Below are 19,546 nucleotides of genomic sequence, written 5' to 3' on the forward strand. Positions count from 1 at the left end.
ATACTAGAGGAGTCTGACTTTGTGTTTCTAACCTGAGGCATGCATATCGAAGCTGTTATGGCTTCACAGCCAGGCCAACCTGGTAGCAAGAGAAGCAAGGTCCAAAGGAGTAAGTACTTTTTCAAAGTTTCCTTGTGGCCCATAAGGAAACTTTGGGCTTGCTATCCTCTTTCCCCCAACCATGATGTCCTCCCAAAACCACACTGCCCCCCAGCCCACAGTGGCCTCCTGACTCTGAAATCATACTCCTGCCAGCTGACATTTCCCACCGGAATTGGGTAGGAGACAATGGGAGCTGTGCAGGTGAGAGCCTGGGGTTAAAATCTCCCAGGCCTCAACTGCGGAGGGCCTAATAGTTTGTCATCCATCCACATCTTGGCCAGGAGTTAATACAGGACCGTTAATAGTCTGATTAAAAATATAACTGCAACACTTTAAATGTGGAGTGGTTGTACAGAATCTCTCAGCCTGGTGAACTCTTTGGTGACAGTACATTCTTGAAGTAGACTGTGTGATATGTAATTTATTCCTTAAGTGAGTTATGAGCTGCCTTTTAATGATTCCCAGTTGAATATTTTGAATAGTTTTCAAGAGTTTGTGTATAATGATTCGTGTTTTCCTTTCCAGCTGTGTGTAGGGGTTGGTGTGACTCAGTTCTACTCGGTGAAAGCCACAAAATAGTTGCTTAGAACAGTGAATTCCTTTTTCTAACTATTTTCTCTTGCCTCTTTCCTGATGACATTGTCTCCTCACTGGGATATGGGTCAATGGGTATCTACTGCCCACCAGTATTCCTTTTAAAGAGAAGCATACAACTGGTGTGTGAGAACTGAAAGTTCCGGCCACACACACTAAATACGAAAACAAAATCTTATCCCACAGATACGACTGGAAATAACTCCCCAGTGGTGGTCCGACACAGGATATTGGAAGATGGGAACAGGAGTATGTCCGTTCAGTCCTTTAACCCTATTCTGCCATTCAGCGAGATCATGGCTGATCTGTATCTTGAATCCATTAGGCCACCTGGCTCCATATCCCTTAGTGCCCTTCGCTAGCAAAAATCAATCGCTCTCAGATTTAAAATTATTAATTGAGCTAGCATCTGCTGCTTTTTGTTGGAGAGTGTTCCACACTTTGCATAATTAAGTGTTCCCTCACTTGTCTTCCCTGAATGGCCTGGCTCTGTTTATAATCCCTTGTCTTAGAAACTTCCTCCATTGATGAGGAAGTCTATCTACTTTACCAATTCCTTTCAAAATCCTTAAAACTTCAATCGAATCACTTCTTAATTTTCTACATTCCAGGGAATGCAAGCTTACCTTATGTAATCTCTCCACATAAATTAACCCTTGGAGCACTGATAACATTCTGGTGAATTTTCACTGTACTCCATCCAAGGTCTTTATGTCATTTCTGAGGTGCAATGCCCAGAACTCTACGCAGTAGTTCAGATGTGGTCTAACCTCAGCATTTGTATAGTTGTGGCAAAATGTGATTTGACAATAGACAGAATGTTCAAAAATCTGTGGGTTTTTTTAGATGAAATATCTCCCAGTGATGTTATTTGTTTTAAAATAATGACATAATTAGCTGTGGAGTGTCTCCTGCTGGTGCAGACCTGTATCTGTGTGAAAATGCTAGTGCCTAGAGATAAAATACTCCCAAGACGTTGTTGTAGTATAAGGGTATCAAAGGGTTAATCTTGAGAGAATGTAAAGATTACTGCCCACAGAGATGAGGTAAGAGATCATGTGGGAGAGACTCGAGAACAGTTACAACATGCCTTTTGAAGGAGACGAACAAGCTTGTGAGGAGTGTATATAATTACTGTACAATAAAGATTAATGTTTAAACAATCAAAGTGACTCCTGACAGCGCAGCACAGCGCGACGTCATCCGAGCGCTCCCAGCTTCGCACATGGGCAGAATGGGCCCTTGCACTCAGTATGGTGCTGCACGTGCGCAGCCTATGTCAGCACCCGGCTTGCCAGGACTAATTTGCGCATGTGCACGAAAAGGTTATCTTGTACTGCACCGTCTGCTTGCCGCTCGCTCCCCACCTCGCCACTTCCTCCCCTCTGCTTCACCGCTCTCTCCCGCTTCTGGTCCCAGCTTCCTCCTGCGATCGCCACCTTTCTTCCCTGCACAGGGAAGGGGGGGGGGGGGCGCGGGGAGAGAGAGTGACAAGATAGGCAAGGGAGGGGAATTGTGACCTCGGCAGAGCAGAGGGGATGAAGCGGTGAGACCGGGAGCGTGTGGCCCACAGGTTTGGAGGTGGGGGAAGGAGGTGAAGCAGGGAGCAAGTGGCCGTGGGGGGAGAAATGGCAAGGCGTGGCGCAAGTGGTGAGCAGACGGGCGCTGGAGGCAGCAGCGAAGAGAAGTGCGGTGGCAGGAGGGAGCGGGGTACTGTTGGGGGTGGGATGGAGGGGGCGATCGCAGCCACTGTGGGTATTTGATTTCATTTTTGTTTTTGTGATAAATTGCGCAGTGCCATCTTTACTCCTGGCAGCTGCCAAAAACGTCGCAGACAATGACGTTTCAGTGCATGAGGCTGCATTTGTGCATGTGCAAGTACTGCACCACCTAGTGGTTGCATTGTCAGCAAACGCAGCCCTAAACAATACAGTCTAAGAACCTCTCTGGCTAGACTCTATACAGTGGCAGCATAAAAAACAAATATATAACCGTTGTCTCCAATAACCTGTATATAGGAGTTGTATTAGCTCCTGTCGGAATTCATTTCTCACTTGTTTAGCACACTGTACCAGTTTGTGAAATAATTTGTCGGTTAAGAATCCCAGTTTATGACTAGTCTGTTTACCTTTCTCCTCATGCTTATTTGGTTGGCCTTCAGCTGGTCATAGTGAACTGTTGAAGGCAGTTTTACAGTATTTGATTTAGAGACATGTATGAAAAGGCAACCTGAGTGTTGTGGCTCGATGATACCTGTAATAGCTACCAAGACTTGGTCACCCAACCTAACCATTGATTTTTTGGGGGGAGATGTGGTATCGGGTCTTAAGTACGTTAGCTAACATACTTGTGTCATTAGTTTAATATAATGCAAATCATTCTGACTACATTGAAGTAATATAAATAATTAGAAATTTAAGCTGGTACAGATTCCTTGTAAAAGGCAAAGTGAGAACACAGCAATTAGGGAGGGAAACTCTTACTCGCTTAGACCAGCACTTGAAACTGTTAACTTTAAATCTCCATCAATGCAGTACTTTAGTAAAACTAACTGATCTCATGCGGCATTTCTTGCAGTAAGTAGGATGATGATTACTCTGCTTTATGATGATCGTATTCTGCCATGTTCTATTGGTAAGGCAGAGATGTGTTCAAGCTCTAATTGGTGTAAGTAAACACTGCCTGAGGTCAGTTAGAGTTGAACTGTTGCGTTATTGAAGGAAATTTCCAGATTTCAAATTCTTGTAAATCTCCAAATGAGGAAAATGACAGCATGAAATTACTGCCTTTCTCACATACTTTTGATGCACTGAACCATATGTAATTATAATCACATTTTCAGCTCATTACAAACATGTGCGCGTGTGTATGACAGTGGTTCATTGGTGTCTTTCCTCTCTATTTCCACAGGGCTCCCAGCCAGGATACCGTTCACAATGTCGCTGTCCATGCGGCCTGTGCGCCGCATTTTCTTTACTGGAATTACTAGGAGTCAGTCTTTTGCTGGAGTCAATTCACCGCAGGACAAAGCATTCAGGTTAGTGACATTTGCTGGTTATTTTCCCCACTCAGCCAGAATTGCAATGCTTTCTCTTTTAGTATAATATATAGAATTCAGAAATGCTTAAAGTCTGTGCCTCTCTGAGATTTGTTATGTTAATATACTGCCCCACAATGGCCCTGAGCTGTGGAGGCCAGGAAGCTCCTATGCAGTTTTCTGAGTTAGCTGATCACAGCTGGGATGGCAACAAGAGCACTACAGTGGTAAAATGTCAGGCAGGGTTGCTGTTGTTACTGATCTCTAATCGATAAGCCATTGGCTATGAAAGGCACCTCTCTTTGCTGCAACCCCACCCCCACTCACAGGTCTACTGTGTGCAGAACAACTGCTATCTGGGCTGATACCTTGAGGCGTTCAGAATCTCCCTTTCTGACAGCACTGTGGGTGCACCTACACACTGACTGCAGCAGTTCAAGAAGGTGGTTTGCCACCACCTTCTCGAGGGCAATTGGGGATGGGCAACAAATGCTGCCTTAGCCTGAAACTCCCACATCACATGAATAAATTTTTTAATGCACTTATATAGCACCTTTCACAACCTCAGGATGTCCCAAAGTGTCTTAACAGCCAATGAAATATAGTACATTTTTTGGAAGTGTAGTCACTATTGTAAGGTAGAAAACATGGCAGAAAATTTGTAAGGTCCCAAAAGCAGCACTGAGATCTATTTGCTAGGACACTGGGAGAGTTTCCCTGCTCCTCTTCTTTGAAATAGTGTCATTGATGCTTTATGCCCACCTGGGAGGGCGGAAGTGGGCTTGGCTTTTAGAAAATCATAATATTATCAAGCAGAGTCAACATGGTTTTATGAAAGCGAAATAGTGCTTGACTAATTTATTAGAGTTCTTTGAGGATGTAACAAGTAGGGTAGATAAAGGGGAAACCATTAGATGTTGTGTATTTGAATTTCCAAAAGGCATTTGATAAGGTGCCACATAAAAGGTTACTGCACAAGATAAGAGCTCATGATGTTGGGGGGTAATATATTAGCATGGATAGAGGATTGGCTAACTAACAGAAAACAGAGTGTCGGGATAAATGGGACACTTTCAGGTTGGCAAACTGTAGCTAGTGGGGTGCTGCAGGGGTCCGTGCTGGGGCCTCAACTATTTACGATATATATTATTGACTTGGATGAAGGGACTGAGTGTATTGTAACAAAATTTGCTGCTGATACAAAGATAGGTGGGAAAGCGAGTTGTGAGGATACAAAGAGTCTGCAAAGGGATATTGATAGGTTAAGTGAGTGGGCAAAAATTTGGCAGATGGAGTATTATGTGGGAAAATGTGAGGTTGTCCACTTTGGTGAGAAGAATAGAAAAGTAGACTATTTAAATGGAGAGAGATTGCAGGATGCTGTGTTACAGAGGGATTTGGGTGTCCTCGTACATGAATCACAAAGAGTTAGTATGCAGGTACAGCAATTAATTAGGAAGGCAAATGGAATGTTGGCCTTTATTGCAATGGGGATGGAGTATAAAAGTAGGGAAGTCTTGCTACAACTGTACAGGGTGTTGGTGAGTGCACATCTAGAGTACTGTGTACAGTTTAGTCTCCTTATGGTTTGGAGACAGTTCAGAGAAGGATCACCTAGGCTCAATCCTGGGAAATAAGCGGTTGTCTTATGAGGAAAGGTTGAGCAGGTTGGGCCTATACTCATTGGAGTTTTGTAGAATAAGAGGTGATCTTATTGAAACATATAAGATTCTGTGGGGGGCTTGACAGGGTAGATGCTGCAAAGATGTTTCCCCTTGTGGGGGAGTCTAGAACTAGGGGACAGTTTCAAAATAAGGGGTCTCCTATTTAAAAAGGAGATGAGGATGAATTTCTTTGAGGGTTGTTAATCTTTGGAATTCTCTACCCTAGCGAGCAGTGGAGGCTGGGTCATTGAATCTATTCAAGGCTGAGCTAGACAGATTTTTGATCTACAAGGGAGTCAAGGGTTATGGGGGACAGGCAGGAAAGTGGAGTTGAGGCCACGATCAGATCAGCCATGATCTTATTGAATGGTGGAGCAGGCTGGAGTAGCCTGCTGCTATTTCTTATGTTCTTGTGTGTCATCTGAAAGCCACCATTTCTGACAGTGCAGCACTCTCTCAGTAAGGCACTGAACTGTCAGCCTGGATTCTGTTCTCACGTTTCTAGAGTGGGACTTAATTCCACAACCTTATGACTCTCGGATGAGAGTCCTACCACTGAGCCAGTGGACATTTGAATGAGGTCCCAGAGGGCTTCTGATGTCTGTGGAATAAAGATGAATCACCCCTGTCAGGAGCAGTTGAGTAGCAGTAGAAACATTTTGCTGTGTTTTTATTTGTGCGTGGGGGATGTCTGATTTCCCTGGATGATTATTTGATCTGTTTGCTGTAGGAAACTAAAAGAACGGTTAAGTAATGGTATAGGGTTGCAGGGGTTTGACTTTGCTTGGGAAGCTTGTTCACCCAAATGTTATTTAGCATTGTAAATGCAAATTAAACTGTTTTGGTCACCCTGCAATGGAGAGAAAATGTCAGGGAACAAGTACAAACTTGTCAGGTCCATCAATTCTGGTAGCGATTTACCTGAATGATGCAAAGACTGTTGTCTGGCCAGTTGCGGCATTTGTTTGTTGGTGAAACACTACAGGAGAAATCAGTCTGCCTGGATAGGTTAATGAAATGTGGATTGTTTGTCTCTGGCCACTGTATACATATACTATATACTGTTACGACCAAGGCGGGAGGAGTGCACTGTTAATTCAGTCCCACTTCTCCACTGGTCACAACATATTTTTCCCATTTACCAAAACAGTCAATCAGATACTCTATTTTATCCCAGAATAAAGCACATCAACCAGGTTTCTTTAATCAACAACAAAATTATCAGTTTATTATAAACCAAGTTTTAACCAATAATGAAGTAAAACATACACACTAATTGCAATATTAAAGCCCCTTATTTATCCTAGCTCTTGCTCTCATGCACAGCCGGTAAACCGGGGACAAAAAGGATTTTTGTTCATAATAGAAGGAATTTAAAAAAAAAAACACATGCTGAAAAGAAGGTATGGAAGGAAGTCCTTTGTTTTGGTGGGGTGTCCCAAAGGCGAATAGGCGGCTGTCAAGGGGATCTTCCTACAACATTTCTTTCCAGGCGATGTTGATGATCTGTCCGGGTTGGCTTTCAAAAGATGCAACACTGAAAGCTCCACTGAGCCTTTACAGCAGGAAGCAACAACAAGGGTTTTCTTAGGGCTTTTAGCAGCAATGTAGCATTAGAGATTTCTTCAAATAGAGGAGGCAATAGTAAGCACACTTGATACAGGGATTCTTCAAAGAAAGATATCAGTTGTCGTCTTCTGGCAATCAGGCAGCAACTCTTTTTGTAACAGTTTAAAATTAAACCAAAGCTGTTCAGATGCAAGTCGCATAACAATCATAAATCTTGGCTTGTCACTCCTCTGCAGCCCAAAACAACCCCTGCTGTTTTTACTTGAAAACAGATGCCTTCCAGTAAGATTTGTTTACTAGCCAAACCTTCTGTTGACCTTTTTTTTTAAACACAAGGTTCAGCAATCTCCAGATGACTCCATGTCCATAATTCAAATATAAGTTCTTAAAACGTATTTTACAAAAGGAACAAAAGAAATCTCGTAACAATATAAAGGTCCAAAAGGAGAGAGGATATGATTAACCAAAAGCGTCAAGTTGAGATGAAGATGTAGAGGCTAAGCAGGTAGTGAGATGCATTGCTAGGCAATTACTGAATTGTACTATTGTACAGCTAATTTTGATGTGCTAGATGGGGAATGTAGTGCAGGAACAGGTCTTCTTGCATCTACATAAAACCTGCTTTGTGATTTAGACCTCAGTGGCTGCTGCAAAAATTTGAATTTCTATTGTACTCTGAAATGATCCTGTTGGCCCAGTAAAAGTAATGAAGTTAACTACAGTCACCATCTTTATCCCAAGGCCTTGATCTGGATACACTTCCACAAAAAAGGTTTTTTTTCAGCAATTTCCTCTTGCCTTGAATGTGTAACAAACACCAAAAACAGCACACATTGGGGGTTGTCCTACAAGTTTGTTCAATGTTCTATGTCCAAAGTATAATTGTGTTTTAAAAAGGCTCAGGTCGCAAAATTTGGCTCCATAGTGTTTATTTTAGGTGCAAAATGGCGACTGCACCCTTCTGGTATGGCCATGCTGGTGAGGAAGTCAGTGTGGGTGTTATGAATGTACAGCAGAAGTATAAGATCATGACATCAGTCAGTATGTAATGTTGATTTGACTTTAGGGGTGCTGTTTTCAACCTCAGCACTCCAGCTGATGCCCTGTTTTAACCGGGCGCATGCATCCAGCAGCAGGAAAGGGCTCTTTACCAGCACTATTTAAAGGGATCATCAGGATAACGTTTCAGGTTAATTGCTGATTGATTTCTACTGGCTGTTGCTGAGTTAGTAGAAATGTGTGGAGGTTGTACTGATACTTTTAAAGTTGGTGAAATTGAAATTGAGTGGTGCAGCATGTGGTGAAGGTCTTGGTTCTCACTTCAAGGGTTCTGCTGAGTGCACTTGTTCCCAGTCATGGTTGCTGAAGTTACCATCACCCTTGGCCTGCAACATAAATGGGAGAATGAGCAGAGGCAACACAGGAGGACAAGCTGCTTGCAGAGGGAGGATGAGGAGGGGGCGAAGGGCTCTCATTAGGAGGCCATATCCACTCGGTTTTCAGTGAGCAATTCTCTTATTTCAACCTCAGCGAGAAACAGCATGTCTGACGTGTCTGTTTTATGAAGGAGCTGCTCGCTGAAATCTGCCACTTGTTGCCTGCAGCCTCAGCGCAGGTAAGGACAGCACAGCTGGTGGTTATAAAGGTAATCCTGGCCTTGAGCTTCTTCGCGTCAGGATCCTTCCAGGAACAGGCAGCAGTTCGCTGTCCACTGCTGTATAAAGGCTCTTTATGCCAGGAGAAGGGGGGGAAATACATTGCATACTCTTTCCAGAGAGAAGTAGGCGAGTGCGCGTGTGGCTTTGGCATGATAGCGGGATTCCTTATGGTGCAGGGGTGCCATTGACTGCACACACGTTGCTTTCTGAGCTCCAGATCTAAATGTACCAGAACCGCAAAGGTTCCACTCCCTGAATGTACAGTTGATGTGCGACCATGCTCAGCCCGTCATGCAGGTGAATGCCCAGTATCCAGGCAGCAGTCATGATACCTTTATTGTGCACTGTACACAGTCCATTGTACCATCAGTATTTGAACCACCATATCAAACCAAAGGGTGACTGCTGGGTGACGGGTACTCTCTGCTGACCACCTAGTTCACCCACGCACATATGAATAGCGTGTATATAATAGCTATGCTATTTTTTCATTCATTCATTCATGGGATGTGGGTGTCGCTGGCCAGGCCGGCATTTATTGCCCATCCCTAATTGCCCTTGAGAAGGTGGTGGTGAGCTGCCTTCTTGAACCGCTGCAGTCATTCCTTTTTATTGACTTCGTAGCGGTTAGATACAACTGAGTGGCTTGCGAGGCCATTTCAGAGGGCATGTAAGAGTCAACCACCTTGCTGTGGGTCTGGAGTCACATGTAGGCCAGACCAGGTAAGGTCAGCAGATTTCCTTCCCTAAAGGGCATTAGTGAACCAGGTGGGTTTTTTCAACAATCGACAATGGTTTCATGGCCATCATTAGACTAACTTTTTAATTCCAGATTTATGAATTGAATTCAAATTCCACCTTCTGCTGTGGTGGGATTTGAACCCTGTCCCCAGAACAATACCCTGGGTCTCTGGGTTACTAGTCCAGTGACAGTACCACTACGCCACCGCCTCCCGCTGCCACACAAAATGTCATCAAGCAGATGATTGGGGTGCTTAATCAGTGCTTCTGCCTGGATTACTTTGGAGGAGCCTTGTAGTACTGAACACAGTGTGTATGATTTAATGTGGTCTGCTGCATCCTGCACAACCTCGCCATCATGAGGCCAGCACTCTTGTCATCAGGTATACAGTGAACAACTGAGGAGGAGGAGGGAAAGCAGGCAACCACTACACTCCCTTTCTGGCCAGGCTATCTGTGATTTGCTCCTTTGACTGCTGTAGCAGCCAACACAACCCCAGTTCCCCATTCACCAACAGTACCACATCTTGCCTTCCCTCTGTTACTGGCCATTAGAGCGTCGTCTTGGCTGCAATGTTGAAATAAAATCCACCACAAAACAAACATTCCAAATCAACTTTATCTAAACCATCCAATATTCCATGCAAAAGTCAACTAATCCTCCTTGTGTATTCCCTTGGTGCTTGTCTTCATGTGCCTTTGCACGTCCTGGTGCTCCTGTTCAATGCTACCCCAGTGGCTGCAGCATGGTTGGTGGAAGGCTGCTGACTTTCAGTGGAGAAGACTGCAGATGGCTTTGGAGGATGCTGTCTGGCCCTAGAAGGCTCAGCTTCAGACTTCAGCACTTTGGTAAGAGTGACAGCAGTCCAAGCTGGCTAGCTGACGGGCAACAGCAAGGAGACTGGTGGAGTGGCAGAGGTGGGACATTGAATCCTGAGGGTGGATAGCAGATTCATGTTCCACAGAGCCACTGCCACACCTCCAGGGTGGCGCCTCAGCAATCCTAGTACTGTGTTGTAGGACAGATTGCTGGACTCCTGGACTCCTGTGAGACCCTGCAAGCCCCTTTTGAACACTGGTATCTTCAGCCATATAATAGTAGAAAGCTGCACTTGTATGACTTCTGTCTGAGCTTCCGCTGCAGCACTCAGATGTTTGGTCACTTACGTTTGTGCTGCAATGGAAGCTGAGTTATTGGCCATCAGATACTGCATCATGGTTGGGTCTTCAGGTGTTCTCATGGAGTCAGCCACCACTTCCACACTGGAAATGATGGGCTCAAAGCTCTGCGCCAAGTGCTGTGGTAAGTTGGATTCCTGCATTCACCTTGACTGTAACAGGCAGGCCCATCAATGTACCAAGCATTTCTGTATGTATACCCTTCACCCATTCCTTTTACACTGCCCTAGCAGAGCCCTCATCTGATTCCCTTGCAGTAGAACTTGTCTGTGACCTCTCTCTCCATGCTGCTGTATATTGGTGCCCAGATATACCCAGAATCAGTGGCTTAAAAGATTGCAGAATTTTGGGTGTTACTGAGTTAGCTACAATACGCCCAAGTCTCTTTGGTCTTTTACGTGTCCATCAAACCTTCCACCTGACGAAATCTCTAGCCAGGAAACTGGCCATGTCCTCAACTCTTATGCGAATATTTTCCAATCACACTTGTTCAGGGGACTATCAACATTGCGACCAGAGTTTTAGGCACAACAGGAAACTGTTATTTTTCTAGTCTTGCAATTGTAATTTTTTTGCGTATTCTTAAAACCTCATGATCTGCTCTGTATTATCAGTTTCATTTAATGCATCTTTATGGCATAGGCATAGATCACATTAAAAATGGAAAAGCTTCCCTGATTGCAACTGCTTAAACTTGCTACACTTAATGTGCAGGGGTAATGGTTAAATTAATTGAAGCTGAAATTTTAAGCTTCACAGGAAACACTTCAAAGAAACTGATCTGGATCTGTCCTCTTACCACAATTGGTAAATACAAAGGAAAGACTTCAAATGCTAGAAATCTGGAATAAATACGGAAAATGCTGGAAATGCATAGTAAGTAAGCAGCATATAGAAGACAGGTGATGTTTCAAACCGGTATCCTTCAGTTAAGCTCTTAACTGAATTTAGTAAGTTTGAGGATTCAAAAAATGTACGGAGGGAATCTGCAAGTATACCAACTGCAGTGGGGGATTTAGTGACTTACTATGCAGATGTAAACTGTTGTGCAGTCAGCAACAGTATCCATATCTATTCTGAAGAAGGGCCAAACTTGTCTTCTCTCTATACAGGTGCTGCCTGACCTGTTGAGTGTTTCCAGCATTTTCTGTGTGTTTCTGTGCAGAGGATCTTTTCCACTCGCATTCTCCCTTTATTTTTCTTACAGAATGCACAGGAGACCATTTGGCCCATCGACCCTGTGCCAGCTCTTTTGAAGAGCAATCCAGTTAGTTCCACTCCCCTGCTTTCCCCCACATTCTTGCAATTTTCTTTCTCCAAGTATTTATCCAATTCCCTTTTTGAAAGCTGCGTTGAATCTGCCTCCACCACCCTATCCAAATCCTAACCACTCACTGCGCAAAAAAGATTTTCCTCATGTTGTTTCTGGTTCTTTTGCCAATCACCTTAAATCTGTGGCCTCTGGTTATCAACCCTTCAGCTGTGGGAAACAGCTTTTTAATTACTATATCTAACCCCTTCAAGATTTTAAACACCTGTATAAAGTCACCTCTTAGCCTCTCTGTTCTAAGTAGAACCCCAGCTTTTCCAATCAATCCACCTAACTGTAATCCATCATCCCTGGAACCATTCTAGTAAATCTCTTCTGTACGCTGTCCCTCACTTCCTTCCTAAAGCGTGGTGCTCGGAATTGGACAGAATACTCCAGCTGGAGTTGAACTAGCGTGGGGATTGTAGTTCCTTTTGATAGAATGTCTGGTCTGCTCTGTGTAATTATCAACCTATTAAAAACGAAATCCCACTTTTCAAAATTGCACACCCATAAGTTTTATTATTGGGCTATCAGAGAAAACTGGGAGTTTTCCTGGTTTTTTTGGAAGAATTTCAACCGCATAGTCACCATTTTGATGACAAATGTATTGCTCTTTCTGCTGCTAATAATGAGTTGCAGTTGTGCTATTGAAGGCTGCTAATTTTGATCACGTTAATTGATATTGTGAATTCTTGCCTTCCAGGAAACTAAAAGTGTTCAGCACCCCAACAACACAGCGGAAGACTGCCTCTCGAGCTGGCAAAATGTTCAACATTACCCATAAATCACTCCCACCCAAGAACCCCCAGCCTGAACGGTTGGATCAGGTTTATGAAGCTTTGAAAAAGGGCCTAAAGTAAGTTCTCTTTTCCTCTGAACAAGTGATCTTGAAAGAATGGGGCTGTCACAAGAATTGAAAAATTTGCTTATGGAACATTTCTAAAAATGAGTCTGTTTGGACTTGTAAATGTGTCCATTTCCGATCAGTAAAGATGCCTCTTGTGATCCTGAAGGTAGTTTCTGTTGTCTGTAACCTTATGGAAAGATGATCAACTTTGTCTTTTCTCTAATGAGTGGTTTGCGTTGAATCCAGCAGATGTGACCAGTAACAGCTGAAGACCTTGGAAAACTATTAACCCCTGAGCTAATTTTCACTATTTCTCATGATAGTTTCCCCACCTCCACATGAAAGAACAGTAATCTTGGTTTCCAATTATTAACCAAGTTACCATGTCAACAAATTCCATCACCCGCTCTTGCTCCTGTAACTTGCTGCCAGTTTGTAAACAATCTGAACTACCAATGCAGTTTAGTTGAACTACAAATGAAGGTCAGTAAAAAGAAAATTGCCCTACAGTTTGTTTAAATTTGAATACTTTGGTTAACTACTTAATCAGACTGTCCAACTCACCTGTGTTTTGAGAGCAATGCCTTTTAGAACATTCACCTGTTGCTTAGCTTGCTGGAAGACTTTGTACCACACAAAATAAATGGAGCGTTTGTGCCAGCGCAGCTAAGGGTACAAATTACTGGTTGTTTTTATGAAAACTGCACGGACAAATATTTTTGCTGTGTTCCCTTCCTGCATAAGGAGACCGCTTGTAAACAACCTTGTCTCAGATATTCACTCTTGCAAAATCAGTGGTTACAAAAATCCAGAAGGCTGGCTTTCTGAATATCTGTTAAACTTGGGGATTTGTCCAGTCAGTATTTACTAAAGCTACTCTACTCACTTTTTAACAACAAGTTGTAGTGTCCAAATAGAGTGACAGCTGTTTTGTAGAGTATTTGGATATGATGGTTGGAGAGGAAACTGATCTGTCCTACAACATTAGATCTAGGTGGTTATTTATTTATTTAGAGCCAAAAGATTTGCAGGTTGGTAGGTAAATTGGCCATTATAAATTGCCCCTAGTATAGGTAGGTGGTAGGGAACTTTAGGGACAGGTGGGGATGTGGTATGAATATGGGATTAGTGTAGGATTAGTATAAATGGGTGGTTGATGGTCGGCACAGACTCGGTGGGCCGAAGGGCCTGTTTCAGTGCTGTATCTCTAAACTAAATCTAAACTAAAAGATACAGCACTGAAACAGGCCCTTCGGCCCACCGAGTCTGTGCCGACCAAGAACCACCCATTTATACTAACCCTACAGTAATCCCATATTCCCTACCACCTACCTACACTAGGGACAATTTACCTATCAACCTGCAAGTCTTTGGCGGTGGGAGGAAACCGGAACACCCGGCGAAAACCCATGCGGTCACAGGGAGAACTTGCAAACTCCGCACAGGCAGTACCCAGAATCGAACCCGGGTCCCTGGAGCTGTGAGGCTGCGGTGCTAGCCACTGTGCCGCCCATTAGATTTTTTCCAAACCTGTTTTGTTCCATTCCTGCTTGGTGTAATATTAAAGCAGCTGGAGTTTCTTCTGGTGAAATGAAAGTTTTGGTTGACTGAAGAAAAATCTTCCAGAAGCTTTTTAATTTAGTGACGTTTTTAAAATTGTATTCTTGTAAGTTTGGGTTCAATAGGTATTCCATGGTTATATTTTTAAACAGGTATTTTAACTTGAAATAAATTGTCCAATGCCTTCTCCAAGGCTCAGTTTAGTACCTGCCTTCCACTTGGATCATAGTTGTGGTGGTCTTTAGGCAGTTGATCTATTTAAAGTACTGAGAAAATCCTATTCTGACAAAAACCCAAATGTCAACAGGAATTCTTCTGGATATGATCTTGTATTTATTAGAGTTATGCCAATTATAACACAGCATGCATGCATTCTGAAATAGGCTTGGATAGTCAACTTTCTAAATGAATGTTGGTCAGTATGTAACTTGATATTCCTCAGCATGACTTTATATGTTGCTCTGTTTGATTCAACATTCAATTTGTAGTAGAATTTAAGTTCCTTTTTTGTGAGATTTGAGTAAGCAAAAAGAATTTGTACAGGAATGAATCGCCCTGAGATTTGCCACTCTAGTAATGAGAGGTTGAACTGTATTTACTGAGGTGCTAGTGACCGGATCGTATTTGGCAGGATGTTCAATTTGAGCGCTTTGACCCCTTTCTGTGATGTGTAATGAAAAAGGAAACATGGGGATTTGTAGACTAAATTGTATTCTGATCCCAGCTGAAAATGATATACATCTGTGGAATGCTTTGGAAGTAATGGGATTTATTCGATTTACAGTGTAGCCCAGTGCAAGGTCCTTAAAGTTATTGTAATTTTCACCTACTGTACCTGAACCATTATCACCTTTTGTATTGCACCTCTTGTGAGACTCGTGATTTATAGCGATACAAAGCAGGAGCTCAACTGACTCCAAGTTACTTTCTTCCTCTTCACTCCCCAATTCGAATTGTTGTCTCCGAGATGACGTCCCATAACTGGGATAGGGGTCAAAACAGCAAGCGGTGCAGATTTGCCCATCGGTTACTGTTCAGCTGACATGAGATTGCTTATATGGACAGATCTAAGTTTTGGACTCAATTCTCTGACATACTTAATGAAGTACAGACTTATTACATTTCATAAGAGATGCAGATACATCAGAAGGCAGAATTAATACATGTGGTGGAACACAACTAGTTCTTGTGTTTTCTACTAACTGCAAAAGTAATGATGGAGGAAAAAACTATTAACAAAGGTAGGCCCCAGTGCTTTAGGGGGAAAAATGGAAAGTAATGAGGTGTGTTTTTAGAATTCCAGTCTAAAGATACTAATCCACCAGTATGTAGTGAAAGTGACATTTGCTGGATTAATGAGGTATTTGAAAAAATAAATTTAAATTTACAACCTGACAACAAACGTTGGGGGGTTAACAAGACATCTGGATGGACCAAGGCTAAATCAGCAAGTGGTACTCTCAAGTTCTGTCTAACCTGTAAGTTGAGATTGTTTTTGCTCATTTACAACATGAAGAACCATTTCCAAACACACACTACTGTTGTTAGTTACTGTGTTACTCAAATGGTGGCTGCTGCATTGGTTCTGATGGCTCTAAGGAAGTGTTGCTTCTCCTATCCTTACAGTGCATATTTGCAAGTTCATCAGCTGGAGCTTGACAGCTTAACAGCTCAGCTCAAAGATATGAAAAGGAATTCCAGACTGGTAAGGAACATTGCTTAAGTAATACCTGAAGTTGTGTAAAGTTTGGTAGTTTTAATATGCTGTACTGTAGGACCTGGTAATGTTCATTAAAGACAGTCAAATCATTAGAGGCGTTACAAGTACAGAAATTGACAATTTCTTTGTATTGTCCGATTTTAATAATTATATAAAAGGATGCAGGATCCTTTTGGATTTGATGCATTTTGCAAATCTTGAAGTTTTTAATTGCTCTAACGTACGTAAGCATTGTGTCGTACTGGGTTCATGAAGGATTTGAAGCAATCATCTCAATGTTATTTCTTCAGTTATTCTGTAGTTTCTTTGTTAATTTTGAAGCTTGGGATGCAATAGAATGTGAGGAGAGATAGACTCATTCCTGGTTTTGCTTTCAGTGCCACCTGCATGTGTCCCATAAATTAAATCTCCACTCTGCAAGATATAAATATTTGCAATACATGGTTACTTAACACCAATTCCATTTTGATATTTAAGATCAGTTGAATTATTTGCTAACAAATTGTGAAGTTAAGATTTGCCTGACATTTTCATGTTCAAATTAATAATGAGAATTGAGACTTTCCCTTTGAAGCAATAATTTATGTTTCCCTCACATCTTGAACTTTGCGTATTTCTACTTTTGGATGTTATATTTGGTTATACAAGTGCCAGTTGTAACTCTTGTTTCCTTTTGGTTTCAGGGATTTCTATATGACCTTGACAAGGTAAGGATTTTCAGTATTGCTCCATGTTCTAACTTGATTTGATATAGGCCAAGACAGAAGCTTGTAATGTCTGTGTACGTTGTTCAAAAAATTGTAAATGACCCTGCACAAGCAGTTCTTTGACTTTGCGCTTCTATTTTCAGTGTCCACCCCTTTGCCCCAGTCAGCTGGCTGCACATAGTTCACTTGTTATCCTGGCCAAGACCACCTACTGTGTGACTGGGTATAAATTCTCCAGAGCATCCAAAACTCCAAGTTAGATGGGGGATTCCTGGTAATTAAGTAACGGCTACTATGAAATCAGTGAAGGAGGACATCTAATTTTTGCTGCTGTTAAGCAGCTTTACTCCTGTTTCCTTGCCAATGCTGCTCTCTAACTGGGCTGTGCTAAATGTTTAACAAGTGCTGGCCTTAACTGGCCCTTCTTGTTTGCCTTCTTTTTCCCATCCCTCTTAAGCAGACTTTCTATCCTACCCTTCCCATCCAGCAGAGATCTGGAATTGGTTCCTAGAATTGTGTTGCAAATCTGCACCTCTCTGTGAAAAGCTTCTTGTACTTAATGATTTTACTCTGTCGCTGACTCTGAGCACAAGTGAATTATAGGCTCTGTGCACTGGAAAATATGAATAAAACATTTGACTGATTTAAGCATAAAGGCATCTCAGATTTGTTTAATGTCTTTCCAGTAAAAAGACTTGCCAAGTCTGTATAACTTTTTTTCTCTCTTCTTTCTGCCTCCTCCTCCCAACAGCAAATCAAGTCAATTGAAAGGTTTATTCGCAGACTAGAGTTTCATGTTAGTAAGGTAAGAATCTACATGATGGTGACATATTTGTACTTCCATCATACTGTGTTTTGCACCAAAATAAAATCGATACTTGAGGGTTTTTGGATAATTTACTAGGTTTTTCTTGTGATTTTGATATAGCTAATAAACCACCTTCTCATCATCACCCCAGATGTTGGCTATAGGAGGGGCACCCCAAATATTTATTGGATCCAAGTCATCTTGTCTCTTGCAATGTACTTGTTTTGCCTTGTGTTTTTATAAAGTTTTCATCTTTGAAAGCTGTTGTTATGTCAACAAGCAGTGTACGAAAGGATCTGATGTCTTGGTGCTCGACACAGGACCTCTTCTCAATGAGCAGCACATCATGTTTAAACTGAAATTGCAGATGGGGTACGGTAGACGTTGCTGTCAGACCTCACTTTAACTTGTCGCTCTGGTAGTATGTTAATATTTGTACCATTTATGTCCATCTGAATGACAGGTACATTTAAAACGAAACTGCTCCTTTATCCTGCTCTTAATGTTTATGAAGGTACCTGTTATCTTCCCATATTTGTATGTTGATAGATCTTATTTCTGATGTGATAAAGCAATGTGTTTGTAGTTAAACAATTTTGTAGTTGCTAATGGAGCAATTTTATACGTGTTGCATCATGCTGTCCTGTGAATAGAACTGTAAAACTGATTGTACAGATAACACTGCTTGTACGATGAACTATCAAATCACGCAGTGGTTTTCTCTGCTGCAGCGAAAATGAATGGCACAATTGTAGGATGTGGTAGAAAACAGGAGGTTGCGTTCAGTGTCTGTTGGGGGGCACTACTGGGGCACAATGTAATAGAAATTTAGGCGTTATTACCTGCTATTTATATTCCTGACAATGTATGAACATTTTTGTTTCAGCCTCTCTTGGTGAGATTTAAACTTCAGATTTTCTGAAAATGGTACATTTGAGGTTGAGCTGGCCCATTTGCAATTGAAATGTGAAATTTTGAGGCTTCCTGTTGGGGGATCCATAGCTTTGAGCAGGAGGCCTCAAGTAAAGCCTTAATTGCGGCTCAAAGTTTTGAAACAAAGGGTTTATGTTCTAGAGACACTTGACTCGAGCGCTGTTTGTCCATATAAAATTGTAATTCTGGGACCTGGTCTGATCAGTTAGGCATCTTAAAAAGTGATTATTCCATGGATCGCGAGTTTGTTGGGCAGTCTGCCATTTTTGCCTTTTTATTTTTTTGGAATGTTTTTCTGCTTTATTATTCTTGGTTGCTGCAGCCACTGAAAGAGCACCATACAAAATGGTGAGGATAAGGATCTTTTGAGGGTTCCAATGCATTGCCTGATGTAGACGGCAAGCATGAGACAACAAATGTACATCTAAGCTAAGGCATTTGTGTGCGTCTGTCACTGCACGGGTGCCTATGACCTACCTGGACGTGTCAGAGGAGACTGTCTTTGCTGCTTCTGCCTTGCAAAACAGACTATGATGTGCCATCTGCTGTAGGACAACCTACAGACAATGTTGAGAATAGGGGCAACTCTTCTCGTCGAAGTGAAAGTTACCACAGCATGAAGTTTTCATACTACTGGAGGGCAAAATACCTCTATGCAGTTTACACCTCTGCTTTAACAGCTTTCACCCCAAAAGTGGTCACCCTCCTTTTGATTTCCAATATGCCTGCAAGTATGCGAACAAGTAGTATACGCCTGTGCCATCAGGAGTACTTTCTTTTTAATGGGTATCTGCTGCCTAGCTGGATTTCACATGTTTCTCCCCCTCTTTCTCCACCCCCAATATCATTCAAGTGTATTCTGGGTAAGCTTTTTGTTACAATAGCCTTTCAGAATTGTAGGAAAGAATCCCTGATGTAAATAGGCCCAATTGTATCATTTTCAGAAAATCTGGAATTTAAATCTCTTCCATCGAGGCTATTATTAATAACTGGGGAATACACTATCATGGTAGGGCTTGGTCAGAGTAGAGCAAGATCTGCCCTGCATCTAACCGTTTTTACCTTATCCAAGTGCATGATGTGTATACGAATGTTAGAATTGGGAAGTTATCTGT

At 42.2% G+C, this 19,546-nt stretch overlaps 1 protein-coding gene across 4 annotated transcripts in view; it reads left to right on the forward strand.

Moving 5' to 3' along the window:
• Window positions 1-19,546, forward strand: part of ripor1 (RHO family interacting cell polarization regulator 1) — a 346,423-nt gene that overhangs the window by 246,661 nt on the left and 80,216 nt on the right. For all 4 annotated transcript variants that reach the window (XM_068049514.1, XM_068049515.1, XM_068049512.1 and 1 more), the window contains 5 exons: window positions 3,607-3,733; window positions 12,560-12,712; window positions 15,890-15,968; window positions 16,667-16,690; window positions 17,442-17,495. In XM_068049514.1, coding sequence (XP_067905615.1) covers window positions 3,633-3,733; window positions 12,560-12,712; window positions 15,890-15,968; window positions 16,667-16,690; window positions 17,442-17,495 — 411 coding nt within the window. In that variant the 5' untranslated portion in view covers window positions 3,607-3,632. The remainder of the gene's footprint in view (window positions 1-3,606; window positions 3,734-12,559; window positions 12,713-15,889; window positions 15,969-16,666; window positions 16,691-17,441; window positions 17,496-19,546) is intronic.

This window comes from Heterodontus francisci, chromosome 17 (genome assembly GCF_036365525.1).
Source record: "Heterodontus francisci isolate sHetFra1 chromosome 17, sHetFra1.hap1, whole genome shotgun sequence".
In the NCBI taxonomy this organism is placed as follows: domain Eukaryota; kingdom Metazoa; phylum Chordata; class Chondrichthyes; order Heterodontiformes; family Heterodontidae; genus Heterodontus; species Heterodontus francisci.